The 17,840-nt window shown below is 49.2% G+C and overlaps 1 protein-coding gene across 2 annotated transcripts in view; it reads left to right on the top strand.

Annotated features, from left to right (window-relative positions):
• The window catches only part of ACVR2B (activin A receptor type 2B), a 33,005-nt gene extending 15,165 nt beyond the window's left edge, over positions 1–17,840 (top strand). The window contains exons 3-11 of one of the 2 annotated variants that reach the window (XM_060180421.1): positions 366–475; positions 660–787; positions 883–1,026; positions 1,614–1,757; positions 4,116–4,264; positions 6,861–6,975; positions 8,354–8,492; positions 8,587–8,717; positions 11,248–17,840. In XM_060180421.1, the coding sequence (XP_060036404.1) occupies positions 366–475; positions 660–787; positions 883–1,026; positions 1,614–1,757; positions 4,116–4,264; positions 6,861–6,975; positions 8,354–8,492; positions 8,587–8,717; positions 11,248–11,442 (1,255 nt within the window). In that variant the 3' untranslated portion in view covers positions 11,443–17,840. Of the gene's footprint in view, positions 1–365; positions 476–635; positions 788–882; positions 1,027–1,613; positions 1,758–4,115; positions 4,265–6,860; positions 6,976–8,353; positions 8,493–8,586; positions 8,718–11,247 lie in introns of both variants that reach the window. The other variant, XM_007517194.3, reaches the window with a different exon arrangement.

Genomic DNA, 17,840 nt, shown 5'->3' with positions numbered 1-17,840 from the left:
GAAGAGAATTCCCACCATCACCCTGATGGCGTGTCCCTTGAGCTTCTCTGTCCGTGGGGAGGGGGCAGCTGGGAAGGTCCTGGGAAGTTTTGCACCTCAATGGCTCACCTGGTTAAGCACACACATCACAGTGTTCAGGGACCTGGGTTCAAGCCCCTGATCCCCACCCGCAGGGGAAAAGCTTCAAGGGTGGTGAAGCAGGGTTTCAGGTGTCTTGTCTCTTTCCCTCTCTATCTCCCCCGCCCTACTCAAATTCTGTCTCTGATTTAAAAAAAAAAAGTGACGGAGAAAACAAAGAATCTTAAAAGAGAAAGTTTTGCACCTCTCAGAGGATCAAGAGCCTGAACACCATGTGTGTCTTCCAGGCAGGAGTGTGTGGCCACGGAGGAGAACCCCCAGGTCTACTTCTGCTGCTGTGAAGGCAACTTCTGCAACGAGCGCTTTACTCACTTGCCGGAGGCGGGAGGCCCAGAAGGTGAGGGGCCCGGAGGGGAGCAGATCGGGTGTGTCCTTGGCCCTGGGCCCCTCAGCGCCTGTGCTGGGTGGGGAGTAGCAACAGGGCCTGCTGGTCTGGCCCTGGACTGTGGGGGTGGGCGGGCTGTGTGACACAGGGCTCCCTGTGGTGTGTCCCCCAGTCACGTACGAGCCACCCCCGACAGCCCCCACCCTGCTCACGGTGCTGGCCTACTCGCTGTTGCCCATCGGGGGCCTCTCCCTAGTCGTCCTGCTGGCTTTCTGGATGTACAGGCATCGCAAGCCCCCCTACGGCCATGTGGACGTCCATGAGGTGAGACGGGTCTACTGCCGCAGGACTGGGGGGATAGAGAGAGGTGGGGATGCCGGGCAGATCCTGCTAAGCCCTTTATCTCCCCGCCCCCACAGGACCCTGGGCCTCCACCCCCCTCCCCCTTGGTGGGCCTGAAGCCACTGCAGCTGCTAGAGATCAAGGCTCGGGGACGTTTCGGCTGTGTCTGGAAGGCTCAGCTCATGAACGACTTCGTGGCCGTCAAGATCTTCCCACTCCAGGTGAGTGAGGGAGGGGCTGTGGGTCTTCTTCCCCTGGCATATCCTGAGCTCTCCCGCCCCCCAGGACAATCCAGGCCTCCTCACACAGGAGGAATGGAGAGGAGTGGAGCCCATGGGTAGAGCCTTGAGCCACTCTGATTTTCATGGTTTGTGTGTTTTAAAGTTAAAGCACTGCTTTGCTCTGGGTGATAGTGGTGCCAGGGGTTGAACCTGGGGTCTCTCAAAAGCAAGTTCTGTGTGCTGCCACTTCACGGGCTGCCTTGCCCACTGATATTCACGTCAGGTTCTGCTGATGTCACCTTGGAGACCTGAGCCACCTAAAGCAGTCGTCTGCTCACTTAGCAATGCTAAGACTCTGCCCTGGTGCTCCTCCTCCGTATTATTATTAGGGGGTGATCTTAAACCATTCTCTCCTGTCTGGACCTCAGCTGTTCCCACTTACACATCAGGTGTTGGCTACACTGGCTTCTGCTCCAGGGCTGGGCTCACCCCTGGCTCTGCTTCTGTTCCAGATGCTGTGGGTGCTGGGCGGGGAGAGCAGGGGAGGGCAGTGGTGGCAGTGGGGTTGAGCCACGTCCCTGGCGCAGGACAAGCAATCGTGGCAGAGTGAGCGGGAGATCTTCAACACACCGGGCATGAAGCATGAGAACCTGCTGCAGTTCATTGCTGCCGAGAAGCGCGGCTCCAACCTGGAGGTGGAGCTATGGCTCATCACGGCCTTCCACGACAAGGTGAGCCTGGCCTGGGGGCGGGAGGCCCTGGGCCAGGTGTGTGTGTGTGGGGGTTCTTGGTGGCTGTCCACAGTGAGGTGATTCAGCTTGCAATAAGAATCCCTACCCCAGGGGGTCTGGCGGTTGTGCAGAGGGTTAAGCACGCCCCCTGCTCCCCACCTGCAGGGGAATCGCTTCACAGGCGGTGAAGCAGATCTGCAGGTCTTATCTTTCTCTCCCCCCTCTGTCTTCCCCTCCTCTCTCCATTTCTCTCTGTCCTATCCAACAACTAATGACATCAACAATAACCACAACAAGGGCAACAAAACAACAAAAGGTGGAAAAATGGCCTCCAGGAGCAGTGGATTCATGGTGCAGGCACTGAGCCCCAGCAATAACCCTGGAGGCAAAAAAAAAAAAAAAAAAAAAAGAATCCCTACCCCAGGTGTGGCCCGGAAGGTGGTGTGGTGGCTAAGGCACTGGACTCTCAAGCATGAGGTCCTGAGTTTGATCCCTTGCAGCACATGTACCAGAGTGATGTCTGGTTCTTTCTCTCCTATCTTTCTCATAAATAAATTAATTAATTAAAAAAAAAAAGTCCCTACTCCAGTATTGTACCAAAGTAAAAGACTCTGGGGTGGGGGTTGGCGGAGGAGGGTTCAGGTCCTGAAATAAGATGGCAGAGGACCTAGTGGGGGGTGTATTGTGTGGCAAACTGGGAAATGTTATGCATGTACAAACTACTGCATTTACTTTCAACTGTAAAGCATTAATTCCCCCATAAAGAAATTAAAAAACCCCAAAATCCCTCCTGCAGGAATGTTTTCTTTTTTTGCCTCCAGGGTTGCTGCCGGGGCCGGGGCTGTGCCGGCACTGTGAGCCCACTGCTCCTGGAGGCTTCTCTTTTTCTTTTCTTCTTCAACTTCTTCTTCATTTTATTGGATAGGGCAGAGAGAAATTGAGAGAGGAGGGGAAGACAGAAGGAGGGAGAGAAAGACACCTGCAGACCTGCTTCACCAGCTGTGAAGCAGTTGTCTCGCTGGTAGGGAGCCGGGGGCTTGAACTCGAATCCTTGTGCAAGTCCTTGCACTTTGTACTATGTGTGCTAGTCTGTCGTGCTACCACCTTCTCCGCCAACCCGCTCCAGCCCCAGGAATGATTTCTTACTTCTCTTTCTCCTTTTCATACACACACACACACACACACACACACACACACACACACACTCACACACACACACATACACACACACATACACACACACACACACACACATACACACACATATACACACACATACACACACATACACATACACACATACACACATACATATACACACATACACACATACATACATACACACATACACATACACACATATACACACACATACACATACACACATATATACACACATACACACACACATACACACACACATGCACACATACACACACACTTGGGTTATTTTATTTTAATGAAAGAGTCCTGCTCAGCTCTGGCTTGTGGTGGTGTTGGGAACCTGAGACCTCAGAGCCTCAGGCAAGAGGGTCCTTCCATGTACTCATGCTGTCTCCCCAGCTCACCTGTGAATATCATTCCTTAAAAGCAAGAGCAGTAGCTTCATGTAACACTTCCTGACAGCCCTCATCCTTCTAAATACACACGTCTGGCTCTATGTCTGTGCTGAAGTGTGTGCCTGCTCCTTATTGCTGGCATTTCCTTAAAGCCCTCCGTTCAGGGGACTCCCCATGTCTATCTCCAGCCCTGGTCTCCCTCTCAATCCAGATTTGCTCCTGTCTCTCAAGATCGTCCCTGAGGAGCCGGCAGCCTCAAGTCCACAGTTCACCCTTTCACTTTGTACCCTTTTAACTCCAGGGGACTACTAGCTCATAGAACTTTTGTCTGGATGAGTCTGCGTCACTACCTGAACCATCTGTTTCCCTTTCCAAGTTCTCAAAAGAAGTGTGTGTGTGTGTGTGTGTGTGTGTGTGTGTGTGTGTGTGTGTGTGTGTGTGTGTGTGTTTTTCAGAGCACTGCTCATCTCTGGCTTTTGGTGGTGCAGGGGAATGAACCTGGGACTTCCGGGGTCTCAGGCATGAGAGTCTCTTTGCATAACCATTATGCTATCTCCCCCATCCTTTCAGAAGTTTCTTTGCAGTCACTTCTGTTTACATGACAGTTCTCCAGTAAGCTCTTAGTTTACACAAATTCCTCAGCACACACTCAGCCTCCAATCCATGCACACTTTCCATGCAAGTCCAAGCTCCCTGGAGAGGAACTCAGCCATTTGCCCATTGAGAGAGTCCCCTGGACTGTGCAGGGTTCTGTCCTGGCCCCAAAACTTGTGCCCGATTTCTGTGCTGTCTTCTCTAGGGCTCCCTCACAGATTACCTCAAGGGGAACATTATCACATGGAATGAACTCTGTCACGTGGCAGAGACGATGTCAAGAGGCCTCTCGTACCTGCATGAGGATGTGCCCTGGTGCCGTGGTGAGGGCCACAAGCCGTCCATCGCTCACAGGTAACCTGGCTTAGACTCTGCTTACCTTCTACTTGGCCTGGAGCTGCGGAGGAGGTTGGAGAGTGAGGAGGGCCTGGGGTTGGGGGTGTCTCCATTTCAGAACCACACGCAGCCACACTACTGCCAGGAGTGATTGAGCACACAAGCCTGGGGTACCTGGCGCTCCCCCTCCCTTCCCCTCTGCCCATGTCTGGCTGCTAGGTAGCCTCTCCAGGTAGCTTGCTGGCGCCCTCCAGTGGCCCCATGAAGATGTGCTGACTCCATTACACAGCTGGAAAGTTGTCTCAGCAGTTCTCATCTTTTCAGTTAGGATTTCTTTACAATCTTAGGAAGAACTCTTGTTCTTGTTGTGTGTTGTGTTTTGACCTCTGCTGAACCAGGACACATGCATCCTACTGATTTGTCAGTGATGGTATCACATGTATTTTTGCCTCTGGAAACTGCACTTCTGAGAAATGAGCGTACAAAAGGCAAATTCACAGATATATTTTGATAGTAGGTTATTTTGAGAAGAATTTTGACCTTGCAGATCCTCTCCCTCAGACCACAGTTTGAGTGCTACTGTGTTAGTTCACTAAGTGGCAGGCACTGCTCTGGACGCTTTAAAATACCAACTTGTTTGAGCCTCACCCCTGCACTCAGAAAGAGGTGCCGTGTTCCTGTGTCCCCCCTTACAGGGGAAGCATCGGTGCAAGGAAGTTGAGTTACGTGGCCAGGTGTTGTTTAATAGAATTGTGTAGACGCAGGGGGTGGGATGAGCCTCTAACCTCAGCATCCGAGGCTGAAGGGCCCCTCGTAGCAATAGCACTCATGGCGTGTCAGGTTGACCATATGAAACAGCTTGTCTGTATGGTTCAGCCTGCCAGTGCCAGTGCCAGCGGTGACCCTAAGCATCTGCACTCAGTACTTACAGATCCACCTTCCAAACAAGACTGAGATGAGTATTGGGGAGACAGAGGACAAAAGTAGCTCTCCTTTAAGAAGTCAAGTTGGGCGGGGGGCGGGTGGTGGCACACCCAGTTAAGTGCACATAGTATCATGCACAAGGATCCCGGTTCAAGCCCCGGGCTCCCCACCTGCAGGGGGGACACTTCACAAGCAGTGAAGCAGGTCTGCAGGGTTCTTTCTCCCTCTCTCCCCCTCTTCTCTCAATTTCTCTCAGTCCTATCCAATAAAATGGAAAAGAGAGAGAGAGAAGGGGAGCTAAGAGGGGGCCAAGCAGTGGCACACTTGGTTACGTGTACATATTACAGTGCACAAGGACCCAGGTTCAAGCCCCCACTCCCCACCTGTAGGAGGAAAGCTTCACGGGTGGTGAGGCGGGGCTGCAGGGGTCTCTATCCCCCCCCCACTTTCTCTCTGTTTCTATCCAATGATAAACAAATCAAAATAAAAGAGGTGGAGTTGTCCATGTAAGCCTGCAGTCTATTCTGCTCCCGCCTTTGTGGCCCTGCACAGAAACCTGTGGAAGCTCATTTGAACTTCTTCACGCTTTGTGTTTTTATTACTGATTTAATAATGATCATCAAAAACACAGGATAAGAGGGGTACAACTCCACACAATTTCCACCCCCTCCGTTGGAAGCTTCCCTATTCTTTTTATTTATTTATTTATTCTCTTTATTTATTGGATAGAGACAGCCAGACATCAAGAGGGAGGGGGGTGATAGAGAAGGAGAGAGATAGAAACCTGCAGCCCTGCTTCGCCACTCGTAAAGCTTTCCCCCTGCAGGTGGGAGCCAGAGGCTCAAACCCAGGTCCTTCCGCATTGTATTGTATGCACTCAACTAGGTGCGCCACCACCCGGCCCCAGCTTCCCTATTCTTATTCCTCTGGGAGTATGGACCCAGGATCATTATGGGGTGCAGAAGGTGGGAGGGCTCGCTTCTGTAATTGCTTCTTCACCGGACATGGGTGTTAGCAGGTCAATCCATACTCCAGGTTTTTTCCCCTAGTGGGACAGGGCTCTGGGGAGGTAAGGTTCCAGGACACATTGTTGAGGTAGTCTGCCCAGGGACATTTAAGTGGGTGTCAAGGTAGCAACTGCAACTTGGTGGCTGAAAAGCATTAAGATATAAAGCAGGACAAATTGTTGACTAATCCGGAACCTAAAGGTAAGAATAGAGCAGATGAGATTTGGGGTATCCATTTTGGAAAAAGCTAAGAAGCCCATTTTAGGTCATTTGAACTTCTGTTCTCCTTACATGCTCAATACAGTGAATTTGTCTCAGAAAACATGTACCCCTGACCCACATGCTGCCGTCACCCCTTCTGAGCATGGAAAGGCCAGCCTCTGGCACTGGGGGGCTGGAACTAGGATGGTGGCTGCCAGCCACTGGACAGGGTTCTGGAGGAAGTGCCGCCTGGGGTTCTGCCGGCGGGCAGGGAAGGGTCCTAAAGTTGCTCTCTGGTGCAGCTTTGTGGAGCTCTGCCCAGGTGCACACCTTTTCCCCAGCGATGGTGGCATGACCTGGCTACTGATCTCTGGAGGGTTCGGGCATAGACTACAGCATCTGGGGAGCTGAGCTTGGAGGGCAAGAGCAGGATCGGTTAGACCCTGATGGTCAGCTTCAACTCAAATGACTTATTTTCGCAGGGACTTTAAAAGCAAGAATGTCTTGCTGAAGAGCGACCTCACGGCTGTGCTGGCTGATTTTGGCCTGGCTGTTCGGTTTGAGCCAGGGAAGCCTCCAGGGGACACCCACGGCCAGGTGAGGAGGCAGTGCGAGGGGGCACTGGCATAGGCTCAGACGCTCGGCTGGTAAGGTGCAGAAAGGTGGTCACTGTGAACTCAGAACTCCAAGAACATTGCTCTCATTTTCTTGGTAGGCAAAGAAGGGCTTTGATTACCTCTGTTGTTCTCTTTTGGTTGTAATTAAGAAAGATGAAAGGAAAAGCGTACCGAGAACCCAATCAATTCCTCCTAAAGTAATTAGCATGATACGTCTGCTGAACAGCCTCCCTGGGCCAATTTTTTTAAAACTATTTTTTTCATTTATTAATGAGAAAGATAGAGGAAAAAGAGAAAAAGAAAAAAAACAACAAAACAAACAGGCATCACTCTGGCACATGTGCTGCCAGGGGTTGAACTCTAGACTTCATGCTTGAGAGTCCAGTGCTCTATCCACTGTGACACCTCCTGGACTACTCCCTGGGCCAAATTTTCACTTCTTATTATAGAAGGAGAACAAGAGGGAGAGATAGGGAGTCAGCCGGTAGCGTAGCGGATTAAGCGCATGTGGCGCCAAGTGCAAGAACTGGCGGAAGGATCTCGGTTCGAGCCCTCAGCTCCCCACCTGCAGGGGAATCGCTTCACAGGCGGTGAAGCATGTCTGCAGGTGTCTATCTTTCTCTCCCCCCTCTGTCTTCCCTTCCTCTATTTCTCTCTGTCTTATCCAACAACAACGACATCAGTAACTACAACAATAAAACAAGGGCAACAAAAGGAAATAAATAAATATTAAAAAAAAAAAAAGAGAGGGAGAGATAGAGGAGGCGCTCCTCAGTCCACAGAGCTTCCCTCTGGTGCTGTCCACAGTGCTCTCACATGCTGGGGTGAGCCTCTCCTGGCTCTGCTTTTGGTTTTAGTCTCAGTAGCCCCACAGAGTGCTGATGGAGTAAAGACACAGTTCAGAAGCCAGGCAGTTGCACACCTGGTTAAGCACACACATTACAGTACACAAGGGCCCAAGTTCAAGTCCCTGTTTCCCACCTGCAGGGCGAAAGCTTCACGAGGGCTGCAGGTGTCTGTCTCTCTCTCCCCCTCCTCTCTCTGTCTCTATCCAATAATAAATTTAATATATATTAATATATAGCTATATATAATTTTATATATTGTAGCAGTTCCATGGTAAGTGCGGCTTCCTGTACCCGCTGAGGTATCCTTTGTCCTGGGACCTCTCACAGAGAGACTTTCCCGTCCTCTCCCGAGTCTTTGTGGAGAGCCCAGGATTACCCTGGTTTGGGAATTTACTCCGAATTCTGCCCTCCTGTCTCTGTCTGGTGCAAACAGGACACAGGCCCCTTTTCCAGCTCTGAGTGTTAGTTTATGTGGTCAGTGCCTTAGGACCTCCTCCCCTACTCCCGCAGGTGGGTACGAGACGGTACATGGCCCCTGAAGTGCTCGAGGGGGCCATCAACTTCCAGAGAGACGCCTTCCTGCGCATCGACATGTATGCCATGGGGCTGGTGTTGTGGGAGCTCGTGTCCCGCTGCAAGGCTGCGGACGGTGAGTGGCATGGGAGTCTCCAGCGACCCGGCCGTGGGATTGGCAAGGGAGGGGGACCCTGGGGCTGAGCCTGCTGGGTTTTCTCTCACCCCAGGACCAGTGGATGAGTATTTGCTGCCCTTTGAGGAGGAGATTGGCCAGCACCCATCACTGGAGGAGCTGCAGGAGGTAGTCGTGCATAAGAAGATGAGGCCCACCATTAAGGATCATTGGCTGAAGCATCCGGTAAGGGGTCTGAGTGGCAAGGAGCAGGCAGACCCTCAACACACGGCTGGAACCTGGGCTCCAGGATGCATGGGGCAGGGAAAGAGGACACCCGAGGCATCAGGACGGCCCCCTCACCCACCTGGGCTGAGCTTACTTGCTGTGCATCGCCTCCCACTTCTTCATCAGAGAGGCGTTCAGTGCTGTACAAGGAGGAGGTTCTGGGCCTTGGCCCCGGAGAGGGATAGACTCAGTGCACTCTGCCCGGGCCTACACTGCCCCTGTGGGGTCACTGCAGACAGCCTGCTGGGGCTCTCCTGGTACACCTGGCTTTGAATCCTGGGCCTGCTGTGATGTGAGGCAAAAGGCTTTATTTTTCTGAGCTGCTGTCTCCTCAGGATAGTGATATTTAGCAAGTTATTATAAATTTTATGACAGGACAGCTGTTGTACAAAAGCATAATACTGACTTTCCGATTTATTTATTTTATTTTCTTTATGGTTATTGCTGGGGCTTGGTGCGTGCACTACTAATCCACTGCTCCTACAGCCATTTTTTTTTTATTTCTTCTCCTTCTCCCTCCTCCTATGCCTCCTCCTCCTCCCTCTTCTTTTTGGATTGGACAGAGAGAAATTGAGAGGGGAGAGGAAAAGAGAAAGACACCTGTAGACCCGTTTCACTGCTTGTGAAGTGACTACCCCTGCAGGTGGGGAGCCGGGGGCTTGAACCGGGATCCTTGCTCAGGTCCTTGCACTTTGTACTACATGCGCACTTAACTCACTGCGCTGCTGCCCTGCCCAGACTTTCTGACTGATTTGCTGCTTTTCCCCTGCATCGTTTTCTCAGGATGTTCTAAGCCATGTGTCTTCTGGGCAAATCCAGTCAGTGGTGTTACATGGAAGGCCCATGTGGTGTAAGTCATTCCCCGTCTTGCAGCACCACTGAACCAAGCACCCTGCCCCACTCCGGGTCATCTGAGAAAAAGAACACCCTTGGGGTCACTGGGAACTGGCATTTTAACTGGACCATCAGAGACCTGGCATTTAAACCATGTTACCCCTTGAGCAAATAAAGAAAAGTCTCAGATGAAAGCAAGGCCAGAACCTGTCCCTTCTGCCTCAGACTTTCTCTGTCTTCCCAGACACAGGAGCCCGGGTCGCAGGTCTGTTTCCTTGATGAAAGGCCCAAGGTCCAGAGGCTATGAAAGTAATTCAACTGGTAGAACATTATGCTATAGACGGCTTCTCTCTTTGTGTGTCTCTCTCTCTCTTTTAAGTTCTGCCTGCCACTTTCCTTTTCTTGTCATTTAATTTAATTTTATTTTAACCAGAGCTCTGCTCAGCCCTCGCTTATAGCAGTGTGGGGTATTGAACCTGGGACTTGAGAGCCTTAGGCATGAAAGTCTCTTTGCATAACCATTATGCCATACCCCCATCCTCTCTCTCTCTCCTTCCCTCCCTCCCCCCCTCTCCTCGCTACCTTATGTGAAACTTTCTCTTATATGTAATAAATAATAAAGTAAATATTTATTTAATTATTCCCTTTTGTTGCCCTTGTTATTTTATTGCTGTAGTTGTTATTGATTTCTTCATTGTTGGATAGGACAGAGAAAAATGGAGAGAGGAGGGGAAGACAGAGAGAGGGAGAGAAAGACACCTAAAGACCTGCTTCACGGCTTGTGAAGTGACTCCCCTGCAGGTGGGGAGCCAGGGGCTGGAACCAGGATTCTTTTTTTTTTTTTTTTTGCATTATCTTTATTTATTTATTGGATAGAGACAGTGAGAAATTGAGAGGGAAGGGAGTGATAGAAACACCTGCAGCACTGCTTCACCACTTGCAAAGCTTTCCCCCTGCAGGTGGGAACTGGGGGCTCGAACCTGGGTCCCTGAGCATTGTAACATGTGCCCTCAACCAGGTGTGCCACCACCCAGCCCCTCGAACCAGGATTCTGATGCCGGTCCTTGTGCTTTGTGCCACCTGCACTTGACCCGTTACCACCCGACTCCCTCTTTTTTTTTTTTTTTTTTTTTTTTTTTAAAAGGAGAAACCTGAGGTCTCTAGAGAACTTGGTGTGGCCTGGCACTAGGCAGGCTGGAGATTTCCTAGTTGTGGGTATTTGGCTGTTGTGCTGTCTTTCCCAGTGCCACACAGTTGGTTTGGTTCTGGCAGAGGGCTTTGCCATGCACTCGAACTCTAGAGGTGCCTTAAGGGCTGTGGGGAGTGGGTGGGATGACACCCCCAATGCAGCCTCTTACATGGTGTTGGTTTCACTCAGGTTTTAATGTCCCTGTTCCAAGGCAGGAAGCTCTGTCAGCCCCAGGAAGGTTTGGGTCTCCCCTTCCTCGCTTATGTGACCCCCTGTGTTGGGGCTCTAGGCAGCGACTTCCAGGAAGGAGGACATTGTGATTCCTGGAATTTGCTCCAGGCTGCTACTAATCCCCTTGATGCTGGGGTTGGGGATGCTGGACTCTGCCATAACTTTGGGGAAATCGTTCAGGTTTGCTGTCCTTCCTAAAAGGGTGTCTTTCTCTTCCCCTTCCTGGTCGTGCAGGGCCTGGCCCAGCTGTGTGTGACCATTGAGGAGTGCTGGGACCACGATGCAGAGGCGCGCCTCTCTGCGGGCTGCGTGGAGGAGCGGGTGTCCCTGATCCGGAGGTCAGTCAACGGCACTACCTCGGACTGTCTCGTCTCCCTGGTGACCTCTGTCACCAACGTGGACCTGCCCCCTAAGGAGTCAAGCATCTAAGCCCAGGACATGAGCTGTTCTCCAGACTCTGGATCTGAAGAGGAAAGGAAGACAAACGTTGTGTTTTGTTTTAGAAATCCCGTAAACACCAACAAACACAGAAAATGCAGCTGCTATTTACCTTGACTTATTATTATTATTATAATTATTGTTAATATTATTTTTTTGGATTGGATCAGTTTTTACCAGCACATCGCTCTACTGTATTGCAAACAGCGGACACGTCAGCAGGCGTTGAGGTGCTGAGCTGTGAACGCAGAGCCAGCGCCATGCTGAAGAGCCTCAGCCACCTCCTGTTCCTTGGGGTTCATTTCTCCCGCTTTCTCTTTGTTTATTGTCTCAGAATCTGTGACGCAAAAGAAACCCCTCTCCTGTCTTAGGAAACTTAATGCTGCAAACTCTACCTAGAGGAACCTTTGAAGACTGTTACATAAGAACACTCCTCCCTCAGAAGAGGAGTTTCCCTCTGCCCTGGTCCCTCCTCCCTCTCCTCTCTTGATTGTGTTTTTCTCCCCTTTTAGACAGTGAGTTTAAGAAACAGCAGATGCGTCTTTCATGGATTAACGGGTGTTGTCCTGACCAAGGAAACCTGGGATGAAGAGGAGGATGGTTTGAACTGGAGCTGAAAGGGAAGATGGAGCTGGGGGTGGGGTTCGGAACAGAGCTACACTGGACTCGGATACATTCGGAGCAGCATCTTTTGCTCTGAAGGCTACTTCTCAGGTAACAAGGAATTGAGGGGAAGGACCTCGTCGAGGCCGAGCACTAACAGCAAGAGTAGTGGGGTCTGGAGAAAGTGTGTGCGCAGGGACGCAGGTGGCGCTCAGACCTGCCTGCTGCTGGCCTGGACCAGTTTACTTCCCCCCACCCCCCCCACCCCACCCCCGCGCTAACTTGGGCCTGGGCATTGGACTAAATTTCATTTTTCCTTGTCCTAACTTTAAGGTTAGGTCAGGGTCGAGATCTTCATGGTCTAGTAAATAGATTCTTCATAAGACACGATGCTGTAAATATCGTTAACCTAGTGGAGGAAAAGTTGAACTACATTGCCTCCTTCTGGAGCAGTTCAGGGAGATGCCCACAGGGGGTGCCCTGCACAGCCAGGGCAAGAAGAGTTCCTGGGTGGGGCCCGCCAAGGCCTGCCTCTCTGGAGACCTGCCTGAGTCTGACAGTGCTGGCTCATCCTCTGTGGTGACATTTCACCATCCCCTTTTCGCGACTTGTGGACATGGCTTTCTCCAGACCCCTTCAAGTGGTGCATATTCTAAAAACTGTTTTTCTATTATGTCATAACCTTGCTCCAGTCAGTGAATGTTCCTAATGCTGCTGTTTCAACATTTTTTTTTAATTTATGAGACATAAAAAAGATTTTTTAAAAACAAAACACACACACGCACACGCACGCACACACATTTTTATGTGGCTTCCGAGGTTTAAATTTTGAAAAGTAAAAGAATTCAAACTTCATGACCACAGACCACCTCAAACCAGAAATACCTCAGAATTTTCTACTTGTGTAAGTTTAATTATATATTTTGTTAGTTGTGTTGTCTTGTAGTATGTATATTTTAAAGTAAGTTGACTTTTATGACAAGGAAGTTTAAAAGAAATAGAGAAAAAGAAAAAAAAAGTGAGTCTTTTAGGCAGTGCTGCCATTTTTGTTTGATAATGCCCCCTCCCTCCTGTAAATAGTTGTCATTACAGGTAGGTCAGCTCTCTGGGCCACGTCTGGGCATTAGTCACTCTGTATGTGAAAACTTTTCCTTCTGGTTTCTTTAGACCATTTCATTTAAAAAACAAACAAACAAAAACACTGCATCTCTTCATCTTGAGGGTAGGTAGGTGAGTCAGTGGGTGAAGAGAGGAAGTTGATTTGGGTGAGAGTGGGAGTGGGGCTCTTGGGTGATTTGGCGGTTCAGATGTCTCCATCAACTTACTTAAGAGAATGACAGGTAACTCCACGTCAACTTGGTTAAAAGCAAAAAAAGAAACTGGCCCTTAGACCAGCATCAAGTAATTTTATTTGAGGTTTAACGTCTGAGCAAATGAGCAAAAGCAGGGGAGATGTGTAGGATCCCTGTGAATCCACACTGACTTCAGCCATTTGTGGTAGATGGGTGTGTCCAGGAGGAGGCATTCTCACCCTCTGCCCTGGAGGTCGCACCTTCTTAAGGGAGCACTCCACACTCCACTCTCCTGCTTCCTGCCCAGCATGCTGCCTGCAGTGTGGTAGCTCCTCTGTTTGGGTGCAGAGTGCTGTGGGAGGCAGGTTTGCTTCCCTCTCCAAGCTCAGTTTTTACCTCATGGATCAAATTGTGAGGTGGCCAAGGTGGTTACACGGATAGCTTTTGTTTGTGTTTTTGGTAAGCTATACTGTTACCTTTCTCCTTCCTTCCTTCCTTCCTTCCTTCCTTCTTTCCTTCCTTCCTTCCTCCCTTCCTCTCTCTTTCTTTCTTTCTTTCTTTCTTTCTTTCTTTTTTTCTTTCTTTCTTTCTTTCTCTCTTCTTAACAAACTATGATTTTATATTGTGGTGTTTTCCATCCCTTGGAGTACTTTTAAACAGCAAAACAGGCCTTACAGCAGTTGCTTTTCTTTGCCACTTATTTCTTTAAGAAGCTTTAAAATATTTATTGGAAAGTGCCATATGTGACTCCTTTAACTTTCTCCTCAGGCATTGCTGGGCATCTCTACTTGACCCCCTCAGAAGAAACAAACAAACCACTAACAAGAATGGTTAGATCACTGATCCTTCTCAGTGTGGAGCACTAAATCCCAGCATTCCTCCTCTTGATGTTGCATTTCTTCTGGGCGGCTTTTCTTTTGTGTGTTGACTTGATTCTTGTGAGAACAGGTTCCGGCTTGGCTGTGGTGGGTTGAGTGATGGCCACTGGCAGAGGGCCTGCTGGTCAGGACACAGAATAGACAGGGCAGGCTTTCTTTTCGGCCTGCGTGCCTTCTGTATGGGCAAGCTCAGCCACTAGCATCCCTTTGGGGCCACGGCACCAAGATGAAGTGTGAGGAGATGGTATCCGTTTAGTGTGGCCAGAGAGAGAAGAGTCCAAAGGGGTCTGTGCCTGCTCTGTGGGCGTCAGGCTGCTCCTTGCCCTCTTGTGCTGCTGTCAACTGCACACGTCAGGCAGTGTACCTGAGGTTGCTGAAGGCCACAAAGTGAGTGACTTCTTCCCTGTCTGTGCTGTTGGGAGCCTGAGTGGGACTTCCACAGATAAAGTATTTGTCTCTTTGTGGTCCGGTATTTTTTGAAGAGTGAACTATCTATAACCCTGGTTTGAGTTTATTGGGTTGGGGGACCTCTGCCTGTGTTTTTCTCGACAAGGACTTCTTGTGATATCTACTTCCTGGGAATTGAGTTAACTATTGAACACTTCCCCCCTTCACCTGCCCCTAAGCTCAGTGGAAGACTGGTTGGAATGTAGTTGATGTCATTTTCTCTTGCCTGTGTGGAGGGTTGCCCCACAGAAAGTAGAAGAAGGTGACTGGTGGGAGAGAGAAGGGACCAAACCTCCTTCGACCTCCCTGCAGGCTCTTGTCTGCAGGATGGGCTTTGAGGAATACTGGGTTCTACAGCAATTTGAAAACACCTGTGACCACTGTGGGTGTGGGCAGACACCCCTAACCAGGAGCCATCTGAGAATGAGCAAGAGAGGACGCTCATGGTGATAACCCGCAGTGTTCTGCAGTGACGTTTAGGGCTGAGAGGGAGGGAGCACCCCGGGGCTGCTGGGACCATTATTCCCATCAGTGGTCTTCCTTTGGGTGAGCTAGTCAGGATGAGGGCTGCAGGTGGCCTTTCTTGTCAAGAGAGAGACCTGACTGAGGGCGAGTGTGAGCCTCCTCGGCCTTTGCTGTCCTGTTTGTTCTTGTTCTGCCTAGGGAGGACTTCCCCGTATGTGCCAGCTCCTTCTGGCTCAGAGTTTGATACTCTTGACTTAGGGGCCACATACACAGAACAAAAAGGATTTTAGCCAGCCTTGAACACCTGCAGCAGGCTCACCCCTCCCATACCCACATGCTCAACACAGGGAAGCACCTCTCGTGTACAGCCACTGACACGTGGCACCAGGCCTCTTGCCCTGGCTTGACGTTCTAGAGCCTGCAGTGCTGTGCCATCTTTTTCTTCAGCTGGCGCCGGCTCACTGCACTGGGAGGTTGGGCTGGTGTGTGGTGTTTAGTGCTGGCAGGCCAAGTGCACGACTGCATGTCTGCCGTGCACAGAGTCACGTGACCTCTACGTTTTGAACTGTGAGGGCAGGAGGCAGCTGGCACGTATGGGGAGGATAGATGGATCGCCCTCTTGCCAGTGGAATTTGGCCCCTTTTTAGAACGCAATGTAAAGTTTACAGCACTTAACACTCATACAAGGATCTGAAGACTTCTAATAACACTTAAGTATGAATCCAAACGCTTTTAGAAGTCAAGTAGGTATTATTTCCAGGAACTTGGCTCACTGGAAAAAATGTCTAACAGAGAAAGCGTTTTCTTAGAGTTCTCTTAGTTCGCTTATCAGTGCAGCTCAGCTTTGGAGAGATGGCCAGGTCTGGCTCACAGTTCAGGGATGCTGGGCCACGCCTACCCAAGCAGCAAAGTAGATTTACTCCTTCACTCCTGCATCCAGGCTGAGTAGCCAGAAAAGAAAGAGGGCTGGGTGGCTTCATCTCTTTATTTGGGTGATTAAAAATTCTCCTTGGCCAATGACTGTTTACAAAAGCAGAAGTAGTAAAATATCCTGTGTGTTCAGCCTAGTAACGTATTAAGTCTCTATAAGCAATAGTGTTGTCGATTAAAAAAAAAAAAAGTGGGGCTATGTGGTGGTGGATCTGGTTGGGCGCACATGTTACAGTGCACAAGGATACAGGTTCGAGCCACTGGTCCCAACCTGCAGGGGGAAAGCTTTGCAAGTGGTGAAGCAGGGCTGCAGGTGTCTGTCTCTCTCCTTCTCTATCACCCCCTTCCCTTTCGATTTCTTGCTATCTCTGTCCAGTAATAAATAAAGATTTTAAAAAAAAGGAAACAGTAGTGTTTTAGGTAAAACAGACCCAGCACTTCAGCTGATTAGCTGTTTATTTTGTCAGTTTATTAGATATGTAACTGTTGAATTCAGGGTTACTTACATAGTTCTTTAAGTGAAAATCCTGTTAGTTGATTTGTAAACAGCAATCCACCTATGAATGTATCCCAGACTTTTAGAAGGCTTGGAAATCTTTTTTGCTTTTTTTTTGAAGATGATGATTTAGTTTTGTAGGAAAAAGAAATTGAAGTTTAAAACATCCCCTCGTCCCCACTGGAAACAGTTCAGTTGATACAGTCACATTACAACTAACTATTAGGTCAAAGAGACACCCACCCCCCCCCAATCTCATCCAAGGAAAGTCCAGATTCTCTAGTAAGGGTATTTTGCATGTTCTTATTTTATACTCATCGTGGCTTCACTATAAACTTGGGTTTGGGGAAGATTTTGAATTTAAAGAATTCACTGCTATATATATATATATATATATATATAATTTTTTAAAAATCAGGCTTATATTTAAAGTTATTTTTGTGATAGCATTTCCCAAGCCTGAATGAAGTGGGACTCTCTGATTGTGGTTGACCTGGTTGACCGTGTACCCCTTATAGTGCCAAAACCACTGACACTTTTATTTGCACCTAGGGCAGCTCGTAGAGATAGCACAAACAGTTCTTTCCCATGGGTTAAAAACGTGTGTTCTCTAAATGCTGGTGTGTGGCTACAGGCCCTGCATTAATTACCCTTCTAGCCCCAGGACCGTCTGGGGTGTAGGCCGTCCAGAGAACAACTGACTACAGGCCAACTACAGGACACTAAAAATCATTGTGCACATGGGCGTGCGCACGTGTGCGCGCGCGCGCGCGTGTGTGTGTGTGTGTGTGTGTGTGTGTGTGTGTGTGTGTGTGCGCTCGTGCAATGGGTTAGCACAGGTGTGGGCTGTTGCTGACAGCTGAGGAAAAAGTGTTAGCGTTCATTTGCAAAGTTTACATAGATGAGCTCACTGTTATGAAAACTTCCACCCCTTAGTTCATGATTTTCACACCGATAAAGTTGTTTTTTTGTTTTGTTTTGTTTCCCATGTGTAAATGAATGAGTTCCATTGTGAGTCCTGGGACTTTTTGCTGTTGATTGGGTACCCCTATCACATTTGCATCTGAATGTTGTTAGGTAGCTTTGTAAATAAAAGAATAGGTTATATAATAGAGATAAGACACTTGAAATTTTACTTTAAAAAAAATCTATAGCTCTACGTATATATTTAGTTATATCATCTTACAGATTCTTCTGCACAGCGTGGAGATCATTTTATACCACAGATTATTTTTATAAAACCTAGTGAGTTTGAATAAAGATGATTTTGTAATCAAA

The sequence above is a fragment of the Erinaceus europaeus genome, chromosome 21, assembly GCF_950295315.1.
Source record: "Erinaceus europaeus chromosome 21, mEriEur2.1, whole genome shotgun sequence".
Classification (NCBI taxonomy): Eukaryota; Metazoa; Chordata; class Mammalia; order Eulipotyphla; family Erinaceidae; genus Erinaceus; species Erinaceus europaeus.
The sequence above is the reverse complement of the archived record's forward strand: the minus strand, read 5'-3'. Positions and strand labels throughout refer to the sequence as shown.